Source organism: Hyperoodon ampullatus, assembly GCF_949752795.1.
Source record: "Hyperoodon ampullatus genome assembly, chromosome: 8".
In the NCBI taxonomy this organism is placed as follows: domain Eukaryota; kingdom Metazoa; phylum Chordata; class Mammalia; order Artiodactyla; family Ziphiidae; genus Hyperoodon; species Hyperoodon ampullatus.
This window is the reverse complement of record NC_136921.1, coordinates 81,813,840-81,833,134: the sequence shown is the minus strand read 5'-3', so window position 1 is coordinate 81,833,134 and position 19,295 is coordinate 81,813,840. Positions and strand designations below refer to the sequence as shown.

General features: G+C 36.2%; 1 protein-coding gene across 4 annotated transcripts in view; it reads left to right on the top strand.

The window, feature by feature from the left end:
- Positions 1–19,295, top strand: part of SCN9A (sodium voltage-gated channel alpha subunit 9) — a gene marked incomplete at both ends in the record, with an annotated part of 91,494 nt that overhangs the window by 4,941 nt on the left and 67,258 nt on the right. The window contains 10 exons of one of the 4 annotated variants that reach the window (XM_079710438.1): positions 425–545; positions 884–977; positions 1,543–1,671; positions 3,328–3,419; positions 4,219–4,428; positions 10,578–10,641; positions 11,893–12,034; positions 14,108–14,314; positions 15,991–16,278; positions 17,825–18,163. In XM_079710438.1, coding sequence (XP_079566564.1) covers positions 425–545; positions 884–977; positions 1,543–1,671; positions 3,328–3,419; positions 4,219–4,428; positions 10,578–10,641; positions 11,893–12,034; positions 14,108–14,314; positions 15,991–16,278; positions 17,825–18,163 — 1,686 coding nt within the window. Of the gene's footprint in view, positions 1–424; positions 546–883; positions 978–1,542; positions 1,672–3,120; positions 3,213–3,327; positions 3,420–4,218; positions 4,429–10,577; positions 10,642–11,892; positions 12,035–14,107; positions 14,315–15,990; positions 16,279–17,824; positions 18,197–19,295 lie in introns of all 4 variants that reach the window. The other 3 variants (XM_079710439.1, XM_079710437.1, XM_079710440.1) reach the window with 3 other exon arrangements.

Sequence of the window (19,295 nt, the reverse complement as noted above, 5' to 3'; positions counted from 1 at the left end):
ATTCTCTAAGTGATATGATAAAAATCAAGGATAGCTAGTTTCTATTTGGTTTGCATAAAATGCAATGTAATGAAAGAAGGAAGTTGTATTTAAAATATTTCCAGTGGCCACAAGTTATTGTTACTGATTTGGGTGTTGAAGGGATATGAACAAGTGAAAACTGTATTTTGAAAGCTCTAAATAATACATGCTGATAAATGGCTCACTTCTTATTTTACTGAAGAAATGGACAATGGACTTGGAGTTCATTGGCCAACATGAAGTGAATAGCTGCATCAACGGTATTGGAACCACATTGCTTGAGTCTGATAGCAGTGTTTCTTTAGTATGACCCTACCACATGGAGAGGTAAATTGCAGATATTAATCTACTACATTGAAATTTTGCAGTGTCGATTCATACTGTTTTCTTTTTGCTCCTGCAGACTTTCATAGTTTTGAACAAAGGGAAAGCAATCTTCCGTTTCAATGCCACACCTGCTTTGTACATGCTCTCTCCTTTCAGTCCTCTCAGAAGAATATCTATTAAGATTTTAGTACACTCATATCCTTTTTAAAATGCTTACTTACAATGGTTTTTAAAATGCAGTTTTTGTTATTTTTTTAAAATATAGATTTTAGTCCTTTTGTACCTGAAAAGACTCTGGTTTATCAATCTCAATATAATTTGGTGTAGATCTGTGAGTAAATTGGGAGAATGGCAATTTTAGTATTTTAGGAAAAATTGCTTTTGTCTATTACTCCCTTGTTCAAAGAGATTTTTTTTGTCTATAGACGTGCTTAGAATTTTTTTCTAAGGAAAAATTGTTAGCATTTCAACAAATGTCTTTATCAAATATTCAAAGTTCCTACCGTGGTCTTTTATCATATTCCTTGATTCTAAGCTACCGCATTCAGCATGCTTATCATGTGCACTATTCTGACGAATTGCATATTTATGACCATGAGTAACCCTCCAGATTGGACCAAGAATGTAGAGTAAGTGGGTTTAAGTACATTTTAATATAGTCTTAGTATGATCATTTTTATCCTTTCCTTTTTATACCAGGAAGTTATTGCATCTATAAAAATTGTGGTGTTTATCTTCCCATGTTACATAGTTGCTTTTCTTTCAATAATTTTTTTCTCCACTACAATATTAACCTGCTAATATTAGAATAGAATAATACATGCTACAGTCTTTTCTAGAAAAAAAACCTTATCAGATACCCTGCTTTGTTCTTAGACATATCTCATATTTCTTGTCCTTGGGTATATTTCTGATAGGAACAATACAGGAATTTTCTAGGCAGATCTAATACCTGTGTTCTTAGTAATTTTTAAATACCTCTACTTTCTGAGAGTGTTTCTGATATGTACATTTTAAGATTTTCTGGAAAGACCTTTACTGTAGTTTATTCTAATAGTTAGAATGGGTCCATAAACCAACAGCCATACTCCAATAGATGCCTTCCTTTGGTTGATCAGAAAAAATTGATTATAAAGATTCACATGGTATTGTATTCTTTTCACACTTAATATCCCAATGGATTCTTGTGCCTAGGTACACTTTTACTGGAATATATACTTTTGAATCACTTGTAAAAATCCTTGCAAGAGGCTTCTGTGTAGGAGAATTCACTTTCCTTCGTGACCCTTGGAACTGGCTTGATTTTGTTGTCATTGTTTTTGCGTAAGTACTTTCAGTTTTTTGAAATGCCAAACTCATGAAAGTCTCAGACAGCACAGTATTCCAGTAAGAACAGACTTTTGGGGTTTGACTTTTCCTGCATATAATGGTTGCATTTAAAGGATACTGTATGAAATTTAGTCATCAAAAAACTATTAATATTTTTTCAGATAGAGCATTTTCTACTCAAAAGTGTGTGACATCATTAAGATAGATGATCTTCCTCCATGCTCAGTACTTGGATAGATAATGTATGTGGTGCCAGTTAGGGTCACACTTTTTCCAAGTTCTTATTTAAAATCTTGTAACACCTATAAGAAAAACAGAAAAAACTCAGACATTTATTATAAGTATGGTGCTCTTTTTTTTTATTAACCTATATTATTCAAAAGCTAATAAGTATATTTTAATATAGAAATAAATCTTTTTATAAGGGCTGTCACTGCATACTAAACCTAACATTAATGCATTGTGTATGCATTACATAGGCATCCACAGTTTATCTTCAAGGGAAAAGTATCACATTAAGATATAATTTTAATTTATTCATATTGCTGCTCTTTTCCTAGATATATTTGTCAGAAACATTTCTTTATCTTTTAAATCTCAAACCTAGATACAGTATTTTCCGTCTGTCATTTTGAATTGTAAAAGTAATACATGTTCATTGGAGGAATTTAGACAGTACAGAAGGGTCTTGAATTTCTAGTCTTCAATTCCCGCACACCCGTCCCACCTCTTTGTCCTTCAGGCTGGCTCTTTTTGTGGTCATATAAGACTGCTGTAGTGCCACCCACCACCTGCTAAGACAACACTGTGTCAAAGAAGGCTGCTTCTTCTCAGGGGTCTCCTTTTTAAAATTTATGTGCCATAAACTTTACCATTTTTAAAGTATAAAATTCAGTGTTTTGTAGTATGTTCACAAAGTTGTGCAACCATCATCACTCTTTAATTCCAGAATATTTTCATCACCCCAGAAGGCAGTCACTTCCATTCCCTTCTCCCCCCCAGTCCCTGGAAACCACTCAACTGTGTTCTGTCTCTATGGATTTGCCTATTCTAGACATTTCACATGAATGGAATCATACAATATGTGGCCTTTTTGTGTCTGGCTTCTTTTAATTAGTATACAGTTGTCTAGGTTTGCTGCTGATATTTTATAGAATATTAAATATCTATATTACCATAATATTGAAGTTTAGTAATTGAAGCATTTAATTGTTTATTTAGGCATTTATGTGTATGAAACCATTTTAATAATACGTTTGTATTTTGCTCACATCAAATGACTCAAATCAAATCAAATTAAATTAGTAATGATAGAAGCAAAAGACTTGCAGAACTGTAAATTTAAATAAGAAGTTCCAAACGTAGGAAACACCTTGACTAAAGGCACAGGTAAGTATCATAGACTCTATCTAAATTCTGAATAACTCTGATTTAATTCTACAGGTATTTAACAGAATTTGTAAATCTAGGCAATGTTTCAGCTCTTCGAACTTTCAGAGTGTTGAGAGCTTTGAAAACTATTTCTGTAATCCCAGGTAAGAAGTAATTGGTGTGAAGCATTAGGCCACTCATAACTCCAACTATTTGGGAGTTGTTCTTTGTTTGTGTGTGTGTTGTTACCGTGTTTGTGTATAAACTCCCCTATTACAGATATGTGACAGAGTTTGTGGACCTGGGCAATGTCTCAGCGTTGAGAACATTCAGAGTTCTCCGAGCTTTGAAAACAATTTCAGTCATTCCAGGTGAGAGTGGGGTTAAACACCGGGGCTGACTTTGATCTTTTGAAGGAAAAACAAGAAAAACTTTCTCTTATACAATTTTCATTAAATTTGATCTCATGTTTTTCACAATCGTTATTAAAAGTCAGCCTTTGAGTTTAATCAGTTGCATGAGTCTTAGGCAATGAAGATGGCCATTTGGTTCACATCTCAACTTGAAATTTTCCCTCCTGTCTAACAGTTCATTTTCCATTTTGCTTATCCAGGAATGAAAATTTCAATTTGTTTTATTGCTTTTCACATGGTTAAGAAAAGAGATATAAAATATCAGCATGGGGAGGATTGCATGACATAATGTTTTTTCCCTTCCTCAACAAACCATTTCTTAACTGGAAATTAGTAAGTTGTCACTGTGTGCTGCAATTCAGCCTCTTTTCTGTTATGGTGTCGTTATAAAGAGATGTTTTGTCTGACAAACATTCACTGAATTGACACTTTTTTTTTTTTAAAGACACTTTTTAAAAATTATTTTTTCAAGTGAGTGTGCATATGGTTTGAGCAACCAAATTATTCATTTTGACAGTTTGCTTATTCTCTGGAAATAGTTTAAAGTTTTTAATCACTTGCTGTAATATACAGAAACAAAATATATAAAACAGCAAGTCCACCCTTTTGAGCTGGTAGACTTTTTTCCAACTAGGTTATTTAAGATCATTGGTTTGAAAAAATGCATGCATTTCTAGGAAAGCTTGTGTTTTGTTTTCGTTTCTCATTCAGAGGCTTTATTTCATTTTGAACACCTATTTCTCCTCCCCGTATTCAGGCCTGAAGACCATCGTAGGGGCCCTGATCCAGTCTGTGAAGAAGCTTTCTGACGTCATGATCCTGACTGTATTCTGTCTGAGCGTGTTTGCACTGATTGGACTGCAGCTCTTTATGGGCAACCTGAAGCAAAAATGTGTGCGGACTCCACTTGAAAATAATGAAACAATAGAAAGTATATTGAATACTCTGGATGAAGAAGACTATGGAAGTAAGAATGCCCTTGTAGTTATTAATAGGTTGAAATAAGGCTAAGAGCATTGTTCTCTTCTGGCAATGAAATGTTGCTTTCATTTTAATTATTTCAAAAACACTCAAATATAGAGAAAGTTGCTATAATGTGAATTTGGATCATGTTATATTTTCATAAATTTCCCTGGATCTAAGCTTTTTAGCAGTTCTGGTATTAAGAACATGGGATAGTTCCATAATTCTCAATTTCTGTAAGATAAAAAAGAATAAGTTTGCTCTAGAAAAATAAATTTAGCTATGAATTAATGATATTGACCATTAAATTTCATAAGTTATATATTTATATACTGTAGTTTTATTGAGTAATTTATACTTATGTTTATTTTATAGTATAATTTATTATATAGTAATATAATTATATTTTTACCCTTGTATTTTTCTTATGACTATAACATTGTACAGTCATGTTAATCATGTTATAATGATAATATTATCACATACTAAAATGTTTGTCTCAATAGTATTTCTAAAGATTTGTATAAGCAGAACAGTTTATTCAGCTTTATCAGCACTATCGTCATACTATAACCAATGATGAGTTTTACAGCTCTTTCTAATGGCTTCCCTCGATCTAGCTAATGACCATCAAAGTTTAATTCATCAGAACTAGTTCTGTAGATACCATTTAAGATGATCTGTACACACAGTCTCAGAAGTCTACTTAATTCACAAGTGTATTTTAGAGTATCTTACAGAAAGCATAAATGGCATGTTTTCTAAATAGTTATCCCGGGCCTCCCTGGTGGCGCAGTGGTTGAGAGTCCGCCTGCCGATGCAGGGGATACGGGTTCGTGCCCCGGTCTGGGAGGATCCCATATGCCGCGGAGCGGCTGGGCCCGTGAGCCATGGCTGCTGAGCCTGCGCGTCCGGAGCCTGTGCTCCGCAACGGGAGAGGCCACAACAGTGAGAGGCCCGCATACCACAAAAAAAAAAAAAAAAAAAAAAAAAAAAAAAAAAAAAAAAAAAAAAATAGTTATCCCCTAACACAGTTTCTCTCACCAGAGCTGATGAGTTTGGGTGAGAATGAAATCTAGCAAGATTGTAATTTCTGTCTAACACTTGCAGTGTGTCTGTAAGATGTTGCCCACGTGAACCCATAAACCTTAATAATTAGATCCAGAGGTAAGGTGGACATGCAAGTGCCTTTGATAGAAGGAGATCAGGGAGTAAAGGTCAGGTGTTAATTCTCCTTAAATAATAAAGAGTCGTATACATCATTTTTTTTTTTTTTTTTACTTTACTCAATGTGTTTTTTCCTACTCACTGAGTAATATAAAGGCAAATAAAACCTAGCTAATATAGTAAAAGACTGTAAATAAAGAAAACTGAAAAAAAGGAAGCCTAAAACAAGAAAACTGAAGGTTTTCAAAGTAAAATTTTTAATGTATATGTTTTTTACTACCAGCATTTGATGAGGAATGTAGCATATTTTCCTTTCCTTTATTTTTTCAGCTTCTGACTTTTATTAATATGACCTTAAATTTTATTCCTAGTTTCCAAAGGATTTTATTTCTTAATTTATATACCATGCAAGTTACAGAGCTTACAGGTAATTGCTGACAATTGTACTCTGTTTTATGAATCAGTTTACAGCACTTACTTAAACTTGACTTTTTTTAAACTAGGATCATTACCAGTCCTTTTATTCTGAATCTTGGTCTCATTCCTGAGTTCATGCTTTGAGTGATTTTTTTTTAACCTTCTGGAATTGCTTCAAGCAATTTTTTTCAAAAGGAGTAGAAAAAGCTCTTGGATTTTGCAGTGTATCTTCATATTGCATTTACACATGAGTGAATGACAGCTTAGCTAACAATGAAATTTTATACCACAATCTTCTCCCTCAACTCTATACATTATTCTTGATTTTCTTCTGAAATATAGTTTCACAGCAGAGATGATTGTGTTAAGTCTGAGTTTGGTTTCCACCTGTTTCCTGTGTCATAGAAGCCCAGTCTCACTGCAATATTTATTCAAGTATTCATTTATCATATGGGTTTATTGAGTGCTTCCCTGAGCTAAGCATTGTACAAGTTTCTGGACCTGTAGCAGTGAGTATGATAACCTCAGCCCCTGCATTCACAGAACTTATCTTCTAGGGAGAATGAAAGAGTAAAAGGAGGGGAACAGACAAATAAAAAATATTGCAAGTTATAACAAATGCTATGTGAAGAAAATAAGTCTCAGGGGCTGAGATACCAACTAAATGAGAAGCCCTCTCTGAGGAGGTGGCATTTAAGCAGAGATCTAAAGGATAATAAGAAGCCATAAAATAGTGTAAGCGTAAATGGGGGCTGTTCCTTGAATTAGAAGGAAGAGCTTGTGGAAAAGCCCTGAGACAAGAAAGATTATCATGTGTTTAAGGAATGGGAAAAATAGCAGTGTGGTTAGACTTTAGCAAAGGAGAGGCAGAATGGCAACTGAGAAAGTTAGAGAAAAAGGCAGAGGTCATATCATGAAGAATGTCTTAGCCCATGGAAAGGAGTTTGGATTTTATTTTAAATGCAGTGGTTTTAATCACTTTACCATATGGGGAGCTGATTGGGTAAGAGTAGATGGTAGATTAGAATAAGGAAGACCAGTTAGGATGATGTTTCTATCATTCCAAACAAGACAAGTGGTTTCATCTAGAGTGGCAGCAGAAAGTGAAAAATGTGAGTTCAAAATGACACCTATAGAACCCGCTGATGAATTAGAGAGGAGAGAAGGGCTTGGGGATCTCGTCTACGTTTCTGGCACAGTAACTGGATAGGTTGCAATGGGAAATGAGGGAAGAGTGGGCAGATTTGTAGGAGAAAGTCACAATTAACCGGTTAAAATTGAGATGTCATTGGGATATCCAAGTGGAGATAGAAAGTAGACAATTGGAGATTTAAGCATAGAGATCAGAGAGAGTGCCTAGTTTAGAGATATTCACTTCGAAGTAATCAGCAAAGGGAAAAGATATGTACACACATACACACATCCTTCTGAAAACCCTGATGTTTATAAGTAGGTAGAGAATGGGAAACCTGGTGTTTAAAGCAAATTTGGTGTTTAGAAGATGTTCATCTCCACAACCCTAATGTCTAGAAGGCAGGTAGAGAGGAGGACCCCCAAAAAGATGCAGAGAAAGAGGGGCCAGTAAAGCAAGAAGCAAAGATATAAGTAGGAAAACCAAGAGAAAAAAGTATGTTGAGAAAAAGGGAGTGCTTGTGTTGAATGACGCTGCAAGATCAAGGATTAAGATCAAGATCAAGGATGATGAGGATAGAGAAATGTATATTAGCTTAAACAACATGGAAGTCATTAGAGACTTTCATGAGCAAATTTTCGTAGAGCAGTAGGACACAAGGTTGGATGAAGGTGGTGATGGGTGAATATGATGTCAGAAAGAAGAGAAGACAGTATGTGTAGACAATTCTTCCAAGAAATTTGGCTGTAAGGGAATCAGAATAAGAGGGGCAATGGCCGGCATTTTTTGAAAGATGGATTTTGGTAGGGATGTTTTTCTAGTGCTAGAAATGAATGGTAAAATATGGATTAATAATTCAGGAGAGTGGGGGAGAGCAAGTCCTTGAGAAAGTGAGAGAGCGAAGGGGAGAGACATCTCCACCATAGAAGCAGGAGGAAAGATGGAAGAGCAGGCTCCAGCGTAATCAGAGGAGGATTAAGTCAAGCCCAGTAGCTTTTATTTCCACAGAAAAATGTGAGATGGGATCATTGGCTGGGAGTGCAAAAGAGGAATTCTTCTCTTGGTATTACATTTTCCCTTTACATGTTAACCTTAAATTCTCTTGAGGCTAATTATCCTAATAATTTACTGTTTATTTGTTTGGGAATTATTTTCAAGTGTTCTGCAAGACCAGAGTGAGCTACTCCCATTGCTACACCTTTCACCATTTGTGTATTGAATTGACTATTTCAGTCCTGCAACATGCCCATACAGGCAGCTCTAGAGCCCACTTTTATAAAGCAGCTCCTCAGTGATTGGTAAATGTGAACTGGTATTTCTTTAAAGGATAACTCTAAAGTAATCCTTCCACAATAAAAATATCTCAGAGGTTTATGTGTAAAACGTTGCATGATAACCTCCTCCATCCTCATTCTACCATGCCTACCCTCCCTAAGGCACAGGATTTTTTGCAAAAATGAACACTGAGAGTTTTCACCCCAAACTAAGAGGCCTTATTGGTTTATTTGTGTCTTTTAATATTTGTATCTTCTACATAAGACCAAACGATGGCATATAAGTCAGTTAGTCTTATCTGAAGTTGTTTAATAAGAGCTGCTGCTCTTTTAGCATCATGTAGAAACTGTGGGTCACTGTGTTAAGTGTTTTACATGCAATAGCCTATTAGTACTAATTCAACAGTTCTACAAAGTAGGTGTTCTTATCCACATTTTACAGATGCAGAAGCTAAATCTTAAAGTGATAAAATAATTCACCTACATAGGAAGGGGTAGAAACAATATTCAAATCCAAGTACATCTGACTTCAAAGTCTTCGTTCTGCTGTTACTCCAGAGCCTCCTAGAAATTACATCTTTATTTATTTTGACTTGAGCCAGATAGGAAGTTGGGCCCTTATTAAAAAAAATTCTTTTTGTCCTTTATACCTTTACTGTATATGTTTGGATCAGCCCCCTGTATTAAGAATAAGTCATTATAGTAAATAAAGGAAGAGTTATGAGTTCCTTTGCACCTGAAAATGGGCACAAAGGGTACCATGAAAGGGGAAAATGTACATTTATTTCAGTTCTGTATCCTCAACATCCAGAACTTAGTAAGTCCTAAATAGATGTTGATTGGTGAGTAAACAATGAGAGAATTTCCAAAAATAAATTTCCTTCACTTATAGTGTTGCCTTGCCAACTGTACCCCTTCTGGAATACTTGGGGCTGAGCTGGGGGCTCTTTTCCTTCTCTTTCCCTCCCTTCCCTCCCCTTCCCCAGCTCCACTTTCTCTCTGGGTTAACTCATCAGGTCCCATGGCCTGACGATAACACCCATCTTTGTATCTCCATAGTTGATACCTTCACTGACCTCAAGACTCATATCAATCCAGTCACTTACTTGACAAATATAATTTAATACCTAATAATCATCTTACGTGAAGCACAGCTAAAACGGAGCTCCTGGTTGTCCTTCAGGCCATTCCTTGCCCCACTCTTCCTTATCCCAGTAACTGGTACCACTCTTGACCAGTTGATACATCCTTGTGTCTGCTCTCTTCCACACACCCCACATGCACTCCGTCAACACATCCCATCCACTTGATTCTATCCCTTTCTCTCCGTATCCACGGCTACTCTCTGAATCGTAGCCATGTCACCTGTCACTGTAGTCACTTAGCTTGTATACCTGCTTCCACACTTGCCCTCCTATAGTCCATAGTCCACAAAGCAGCCACAGCAACATTCAAAAATGTTAATTATTGTCTCACATCTCTACTTCCTACTTCTATTACTTCCTATCATACTTACAATCCAAACTCCTTTCCATGGCATGCAAAGCCTTGTTACATGGCCCCGGCATACATCTGACACCACAATCCTCCCCACTCACTGCACTATAACTGGGCTGGCCATTTTGCTTTTTTGTTTCCATATACCAACTTCATTTCTACCTTGGGGTTTTGCTCTTTGCTCTTCACTCTGTCAAGATGTCTCACGAGGGTCCTCGAATGGCTGGCTTCTCTGTAGCATTTAGGTTCCAGCTCAAATGTCATCTCTTTAGAAAAGACTTCCCTGACCACATTTTGTCACATTGTCTTATTTTCTTTAGGGCATTTATCCCTATGTGAAAATACCTTGTATATTTACTTATTTACTTGTTAAGTGTCTTTCTCCATCCCCAACCTCCACCCTTACCTAAACATAAAGAAAGCTTCATAAAATTGATGATCTTATTTATCATGTTGGCCATCATATTCACTGCCTGGCCCATAAGAGGTTATCAACAAATATTTGAAGGAAAAAATATAAGAATACAATAAATAAATGAATGCCTATTGCCTGGCACTGGGCCTGAATATGTTTGTAAATATATCTATATTAATTAACTGACCTGCTGTGTCACTCTTAAAGCTTACACTCCATAATGTTATATTGTTCAATTTCTTCCTAAACAGAATATTTTTATTACCTGGAGGGATCCAAAGATGCTCTCCTTTGTGGTTTCAGCACCGATTCAGGGTATGTAATATTTGTTTTCAGTTTAGTCTAAAGGCTGGGGGAAACAAACTCAATCAGTTTGCTAATAAGAACCTTTGATCCTATATTATTTTCATATATTTCATGGCAGTTTTTGACTCATTTTGTCCCACAGTGAGTCCAAAGTTTAAAACTTTCATGGTTAATGCATACCATGCATTTGAAAGCAATACTTTGAGATAGTGCTTGAATTAAAGGAAGATACAAATCATATACATCCTAAGAAAGTAGAAAAAAATTACTTCCAAAAAACCCCACCAAAAGTTGGATGGATAGTTTCCAGCCTTTCTTCTTTCTGGGAAGAAGAGTGACAAAAATCAACTTTTCTTTCCATCCCCAAATTATACTCATTCTCCCATCAAGTATGGTTCATAGGTGACAGAATGCAGTGACAGTTTGGCCACTCTAAACAAAAGGATCCCATGGACTGGGGTAAAGATATTTTAAGAATGTCGTATTTATGTAAGTACCCATTTTGTTCTTTCTCCCACACACCGACTCTATTTCTGCTGCAGGGCCTTTGTTCTTGCACTGCCCCCTGCCCAGGAGGAGGTTCTGGGTACACTGGGAACATAAAAACAAACAAGATAAGGTTGCTGCTCCTAAAGACACTTCAGAACATTGTGTTTATTTGACATCATAGATACCAATCCACTAATTTTAAAAAGAAAAAAGGTCTTAAACTAGAAATCTCTATGCATTTACACAATTGTTATCTATTGACTGTTCTCGATTCTAATTCACCCCAAGAATAATTTGGGGAGACAGTTTTATTAGAGGCCTATATATCAATCTTTATGGGTACAAGAACGACTATATGACATCTGGTGAAAGTTTCCAAGTCTTAATGATTGATGTTGATGATGATACTAATAGAAGCTACCATTTATTAAATGCTTTCTATGTGCAGGAACTAGGCGAGGTAATTTGCATACATTATCTTCTTTAAACTTAATAACAGTCTTAACCTTTGGAGGTAGGTATTATTATCTTGCCTCACAGAAAGAAGGAACTGGGCCTTGGAGAATTTAAGTAATTTGACAAAGTCAACAACTAGTAAAAAGTAAGGATGGGGTTCAAACCCAGTTCTTGCTGACTCCAAATAATGTGTTCTTAATCATTATTCAATATTGTCCCCCGGAAAGGAAACCTTGAGTTTCCGACTTCTCTGTAGTACCCTTTAGCTTGCATCCTGAAGGTACTCTGACTTGTGATATCCTTTTTCACATGTAGTCAGTGTCCAGAAGGGTACACCTGTGTGAAGGTTGGCAGGAACCCTGATTATGGCTACACGAGCTTCGATACTTTCAGCTGGGCCTTCTTAGCCTTGTTTCGGCTAATGACCCAGGATTACTGGGAAAACCTTTACCAACAGGTGAGTGCCAAGAGAAACATTCATTGCATTCATTGCACAAAAATCTGATGTATGTTCCTTACCAGCTTTATATATGAGATGTTTTATTCAATTTCGAATGGAGAAAACTATTGTCTTAGTACTAAAATCAGACATGTTCTATTTCTAGCACTATTAGAATGGATAGTTCTTAAATCATAAATTATTTTCTTACTCTTCTGGGCTTTTTGATCTCTAGATCTCTTTCCCCCTTTCTGAATATAGCATCCCACATGGTCCTAGGTAAATAGCAAGAAATATACTGTAATGTTCTCTCACAGCACTCCTACACACACTGTGCTTTCCACACTTGCCTCCCTGCCTGCAGTGCCCTAAACACCAGGCTCTCCTGTGCTCACTGTTCTTTATCTTGTGCACTCCCATGTACAGTTGTTCTGGACTGAATAGTATCTCCCCCAAATTCATATGTTGAAGTCCTAACTCCCAGTACCTTAGAATGACTATATTTAGAGTTAGGGCCTTTAAAGAGGTAACTAAGTTAAAATGAGGCCATTAGGGTGGGTCCTAAACCTATCTGATGTCCTTATAAGAAGGAAACATTAGGACATGAGTAGAGATACACACACACACACAGAAAATACCTTGTGAGGACTCAGTGAGAAGGTAGCCATCCGCAAGCCAAGGGGAGAGACCACAGGAGAAACCAAACCTGCCAATACTTTGATCTTGGATTTCAATCCTCTAGGACTGAGAAAATAAATTTCTGTTGTTTAAGTTACCCAATTTATAGCATTTTGTTATGGCAGCCTGAGCAAACTAATATGAGAATGGAAGACTCAATTCATGTCTCTGAGATTTTCTCTCTCAACTCAGTTGTTCCTTCTTCTACACCTCCATGCCCTTTGACTGTTCTTCAGTTTATAGCATCCATCTCTTGTACTGGAATTCTTCATTCATGTGAACATCTCTCTAACTTACATGTGATCCTCTTGTGATTATGGCTCTATCTTTTCACCTATATGTTATCAGTACCCAACCCCAAGAGGAAGGAGACCAAAAATGATTATTCTATATTATAAAAAATAATGAATCCCTTCTCAAATTGCTACAGATTCTTCTTTTGGCCTGTTTTATGTCTATTTAATTTCTGAGAATATTATAAATGAATGTAGAAATTATATAAAAATCTTACTTCACAGGAAAAAAAAGAAATACAAATGACTTTTTAAGTATGCAAAAAGATACTCACCTTTACTGCAAATTAAAACTGGAGTGACATATAACTTTCACTTGTCGGAATGACCAAAATCAGAAAGTTGATCAAAGGAAAGATACTGTCTGACTAGATGTGGGGAGGTAGACTTTCTCACACATTTCTGGGAACCACTGGAGAAGATATCATGGCAATTTCTATGAAAATTAAAATGAATATACCTGTTGACCTAAGAATTCCACTACAAAGAATTTATCCAAAAGAAGAAATCAGTACCAACAGTAACTGATAGAAAAGGCGATTGAGTTACCATGCATCAGAGATAGAATAAAGAGACTTGTTTTTCATTTAATATCTGTTTGTACCATTTGAATTTTTTACCATGTATCACAGTTAAAAATTTTTAATAAATGTTAATTAAAGATACATAAAAGATGGATGCATAAATTCATATATTAAGGCTATCTACCTTGTGTTAACATAATCATTAATACTTCTTAAAGGTATAATTTTATCAGTAAATGATACTATGGAAATTATCTAGTCCTATAATTTGAAAATGAGTAAAGCAGCTAGTTTTTGAGTAATTTTCAGATTAGGGGAGAAAAAATCCAGGGTTATTATTATGCTTACTAATAGTCAAGAATCATACTTAATTTCGGTACAAGCTTAATTAATTGCTATATCTTTTGTACTGAAAAAGTGTGTATTTTAATACTGATTGTTTTCAGTGAAGATACAATTTTATTCCTTTATATTTTTGATAACATGAGAGTATACAGAACTGTACGATTTACATACCTAATATGCCATTCAAGTTGAAATGATTTACCAAAAAAACCCTTTGTGTTATTAAAATAATAATTACCATTTTTCCCTAGACACTGCGTGCTGCTGGGAAAACCTACATGATCTTCTTTGTTGTGGTGATTTTCCTGGGATCCTTTTATCTGATAAACTTGATCCTGGCTGTGGTTGCCATGGCCTATGAAGAACAGAACCAGGCAAACATCGAAGAAGCTAGGCAGAAAGAGTTAGAATTTCAACAGATGTTAGATCGACTTAAAAAAGAGCAAGAGGAAGCTGAGGTATTGTTATTTGATTTAAAATTCTTCCTAGAAGTAGAAAAGCAGCGGAAACAGCAGAAGCCCTGTGGCCTATGCTCAGCCTTCCCCGGGAGATTTTCCTTCCTGGTTTCCTTTCATTTTTATAAATGAAAACTGAATTTTCATTCTGGTGTGGTCAAAGGAAGCAATTCTGGATTGAGTTAGAACTGACATCTGCCACATTCCACCTTCCCACATAATCAGCTCACTCCAGCACGGAGAATGTTCTAAACTCTTCCTCCTAAACCTGTTACTCACAATTCCTCTGTGTGTATGGCATTATGCAAAGTCCCAGAATGTATATGGTGTATTTCCCCAGAGTAACAATTGTACACAAATGTTTAGGGAAAATTATTTGATGTTAAAGTTAGATACTCTGTGGGGTAGAAAGCAAAATGTTCATCAGTTTTGGTTAGTGTTGCAAGGATTTTAAGATAACGTGTGAGATGTTAAGGAAATCATACTTACGATTGTGGCCACTTTAGGTTAAGTCACAAATTCTTGAGGATTTCTTCTTACTCCTCCCTCCAAAGGGGTACTTCAGTGGAAAAGTTTGAGGAGGCTTGTACTAAGAGAACCAAAATTTCAAATATTCCACACGTGTTTGATGATTTGACCTAGCAAATCTCTTCAAGCAATCTAACCTATTTGGGAGAGGGTAGTAATCTGTGATGCAAAGAAACTTTGAAGCAGAAAGATGTTCAAGACAGTATTTAAATAATATTAAAAATCAGAAAGCATTTAAATTTCCAAAAATTAGAAAATGGTTAAGAGGACTATGATATGTTTGTGTCGTGGAGTATTATTCGGCCATAAAATGATGTGTTTTAAGAATATTATGACAGGAAAAGGTGTTAATATAACAATATGTTAAGTTGTAGAATACAAAATAGAATATAGGATACAAACAATTTAAAAATTATATATATAAAGAATGGAAGAAATGTTAACACCAATTATTGCTAGGATGTAGGTTTCTGACTGATTTTTGTTTTTTATTCACAATATCTTTATTTTACAAATTTTTACAAGGATTGTTTTATTTTAATAATAAAAATTTAATTTTTATAAAAGGGGTAGCACTAGGCTATCCCAGGAATTTCCTAGAGAACCCCTAAAAGGCTCTTTCATTTTCTTGAGATATTATTCTGTAATAATTTATTTTATTTGCAAATAATTCATTCTTCATTAAAGTATAGCTGTACCTGAATTTATTGATAATATTGAGTTAATTACCCGAACATGATATACAAATGAATTATCACATGGTTTATGTGTTTTATGACCCAGAGTTACCTAAAATTAAAACTTTTACATGGTTTATGTGTTTTATGACCCAGAATTACCTAAAATTAAAACTTTTACATATACAATTTAAAATTCCACATATACTACTTAAATTGATTTACTATATAGTAATAGTGTGTAATAGTTTAATTCCAAGGCACAGTATGGCTTTATTACAATGCAGGAGAAGCAATAAACATATATTTTGTAAGCTCTCTATTCAGAGTGCAAAGAAAACGACATTACTTCCCTTACAAGGGACGTGATTACATGAACAGTGTAATTGAATTTGTAGTAAACAGGTGCCCCATAATAGGGTTTCCCAGACTTTGGAAATGACTCACTGTGTGTGTGACCTCTTGGTGCAACAGGCAATAGCAGTGGCAGCAGCTGAATATACAAGCATTGAGAGAAGCCGGATAATGGGCCTGTCCGAGAGTTCTTCCGAAACATCCAAACTGAGCTCTAAAAGTGCTAAAGAAAGAAGAAACAGAAGAAAGAAAAAGAATCAAAAGAAACTCTCCATTGGGGAAGAAAAGGGAGATGATGAGAAATTGTCCAAATCTGAATCCGAGGAGAGCATCAGGAGAAAAAGTTTCCACCTTGGTGTTGAAGGTCATAGGCGAGCACGTGAAAAGAGATTGTCTACCCCTAACCAGGTACCACTGACACCGTCACATGCATATCACCAGAGGTGGCATCATAGAGCAAAGTGTTCTATCTGAGGGAAGGGACCTCAGGAGAGGAGTGAGTTGTTGTTGTAGCCACTGACTACAGAACAAGACCCACATCTTGTCAATGCCATGGACTGGCTTCACCTCAGTCCTACCTTTCTCAACCTTCGTGTACCCTCAGTCCCCCATGATTGTTTACTCTCACCTACATACCCTACATTTTCATTTCTTTATTACTTGTTACACATGGTCTCCTCTAAGTGGGATGATTTTCTTCCTTGTTTGCCTCCTGGCATAGGACCACCCATTCTTTACCCATTAGCTTAGGTGCCACCCATCCACAAAGATTCCTCTTTCCTCTCCACTCTTCCTAATCTGCTCTTCAGTTACCCATGCAGAATTCCTATCCTTTTTATCTACATCATCATTTAAAATTTCTATCTTCTACTACTTAAGTCTGTAAGACCCTTCCAGATACATACAATTATAAAAGTCCCTGCCTTCAAAGATTTCATAATCTGGTTGGGGAGACAGAACTTGAATACATGTGATATCAATAAAAAGAAATATGACAAGAGCAGTCCAAGCTAGTTTTAAGGTAATGACCCTGTCATACCCATTTTCCATTATTCACTATGCCTACCACCTTGTCCTGTATATAGCAAGCACTAATGTTTATTCAATTAGATACTTCCAAAGAATATGCAGTTTGGTCTATATACATGGTTTATCTTGGACATGAGTCATATAAATGGGACTTTTTCCCCCTCTTTTGTACTGGGCAGCTTCTTTTCCAAGTTCTAATATCTTATGACTTTGTAAACCCACTAGTATTAAAAGGTCTTTATAAAAAAATATTTATTTATTTATTTGGTTGTGCTGGGTCTTAGTTGCGGCTCGCCGGCTCTGTAGTTGTGGCATGTGAACTCTTAGTTGTGGCATGCATGTGGGATCTAGTTCCCTGACCAGGGATCGAACCCATGTCCCCTGCATTGAAAGGAGGATTCTTAACCACGGCACCACCAGTGAAGTCCCAAAAGGTCTTTCTTAACACACCTTAACCAAGCCCTCAACATGCAGGGTAGAGTTGCAAGCAATGGAACGCAAAGATACATACAGCATGGTCTTGGGCCTCAAGAAAGTTTCAATACTTATGGAATGTATAGGTTGATATATGAAAAGCTCAATAACGGGCATCAATACCAATTTTTTTCTTTAAGTGATATGTTCTTTATAGCAACATGAATGGTACAGAATGAATGGAGAGATCACTCTAGGCCAGAACTGTAGAGAGCAGTACAGCAACAAATAATGTACCTGGTCCTGAAAGGATGAACTTTTCCAGTCTCTTCATTCCTTATTTGGAAGAATTTGTCTTTTTGCTGAATTTCTTTGTTTTTAAATATGTTTCATTTAAACCTGTACAGAGCCACCTGCCCTCAGGCCAGTGGTCTCAGTGGAAGTTATGGGAAATGAACTTCTGTTTTGGGGTGCTTCAGCAGATACGTGTCATCTCTTATTTTTTCTGCAGTCACCACTCAGCATTCATGGCTCCTTGTTTTCTGCAAGGCGAAGCAGCAGAACAAGTCTTTTTAGTTTCAAAGGTCGAGGAAAAGATATTGGATCTGAGACTGAATTTGCTGACGATGAGCATAGCATCTTCGGAGACAACGAGAGCAGAAGGGGCTCACTGTTCGTGCCCCACAGACCTCGGGAGCGGCGCAGCAGTAATATCAGCCAAGCCAGTAGGTCCCCCCCAGTGCTGCCGGTGAACAGGAAGATGCACAGCGCCGTGGACTGCAATGGTGTGGTCTCCTTGGTGGATGGACCCTCAGCCCTCATGCTCCCCAATGGACAGCTTCTGCCAGAGGTGATAATAGATAAGGCAACTTCTGATGACAGTGTAAGGACGTTTTAAATAGCTCAGGCATGGCTCGGCCCTTACTCTTGCATCCATCAGTCTCTCTGCTGGAGGGTTCTTCTCTCTGGTCCTGTGAATGCCTCTGCATCTTGCAATACTTTTTATGTTAGAAACACACCTTTAACTGATTAACATACTCTTCATACTATTGTTGTAGGTATCTAATTCCAAGATATTTAAAACCCCATTTTTGAAAAAAGGTACTTATCTCCTGTTACTGTACTTGATTATGAATCATCCCCTTAGAAAACAATTTATAAAAAATCTATATATCAGCACAAAATGCATTGATAATGCTGATCTTATTAGTTGATAATAGGTCCCATGTCTCTAAGGAAATTTGGATTATTTGTCACCTACTGCTATTTTTTTCAAGTCACTACTTAATATATATACCTTATTGCAAGGATCTTATTTGAGTTGTTAATAATTAATAATAGTAATAATAATAGCAGACACATTAGTATTTACAACAGCCCTATGAGATGATATATTATTATTCCTGTTTTACAAATGGGGAAACTGAGGCACAGGGAAATAAAGCAGTTTGTGCAAGGTCACTCAGCTAATAAATGGTAGTCCTAAAGTTCAAACAGAGACCCTCTATTTCAAAGCTTGTGCTTTTAACCACCATACTTTCTCTCCAATGTGTGGTAGGCTTCTTGGAAATAATTTAGAATAACTGTGCTTTTTCCCATTCATAAATGAAACTTACTGTTTTCATTAAAAAACAACAAAACTCTCTTATCTGGAATCTATGAATAAAAACATAATATCCAAAACACATACAGAAATGCAAACATATATATATAAAGACAAAAACAAAACACCTTTCCAAAACAACAATTTCAAGAGTTTAGGAGTCATTGAGTGGTTTGAGAAAAGGGTGTGATGAGGCTTGAAAGTCTTTCTGGTTTATGGAGAATCTAGGTAACCTCTTAAGGCCACTCACTATGTTACACTGCATTACTCAGTATCAGCAAGGCTTTGACTTTGAACTTGGGCTACCTATTCATAAATTCATAGTTGCAGACAATGTAGTATTTCAAGTGAGAATAAAGTTTCATCAAAGCCATGGCCA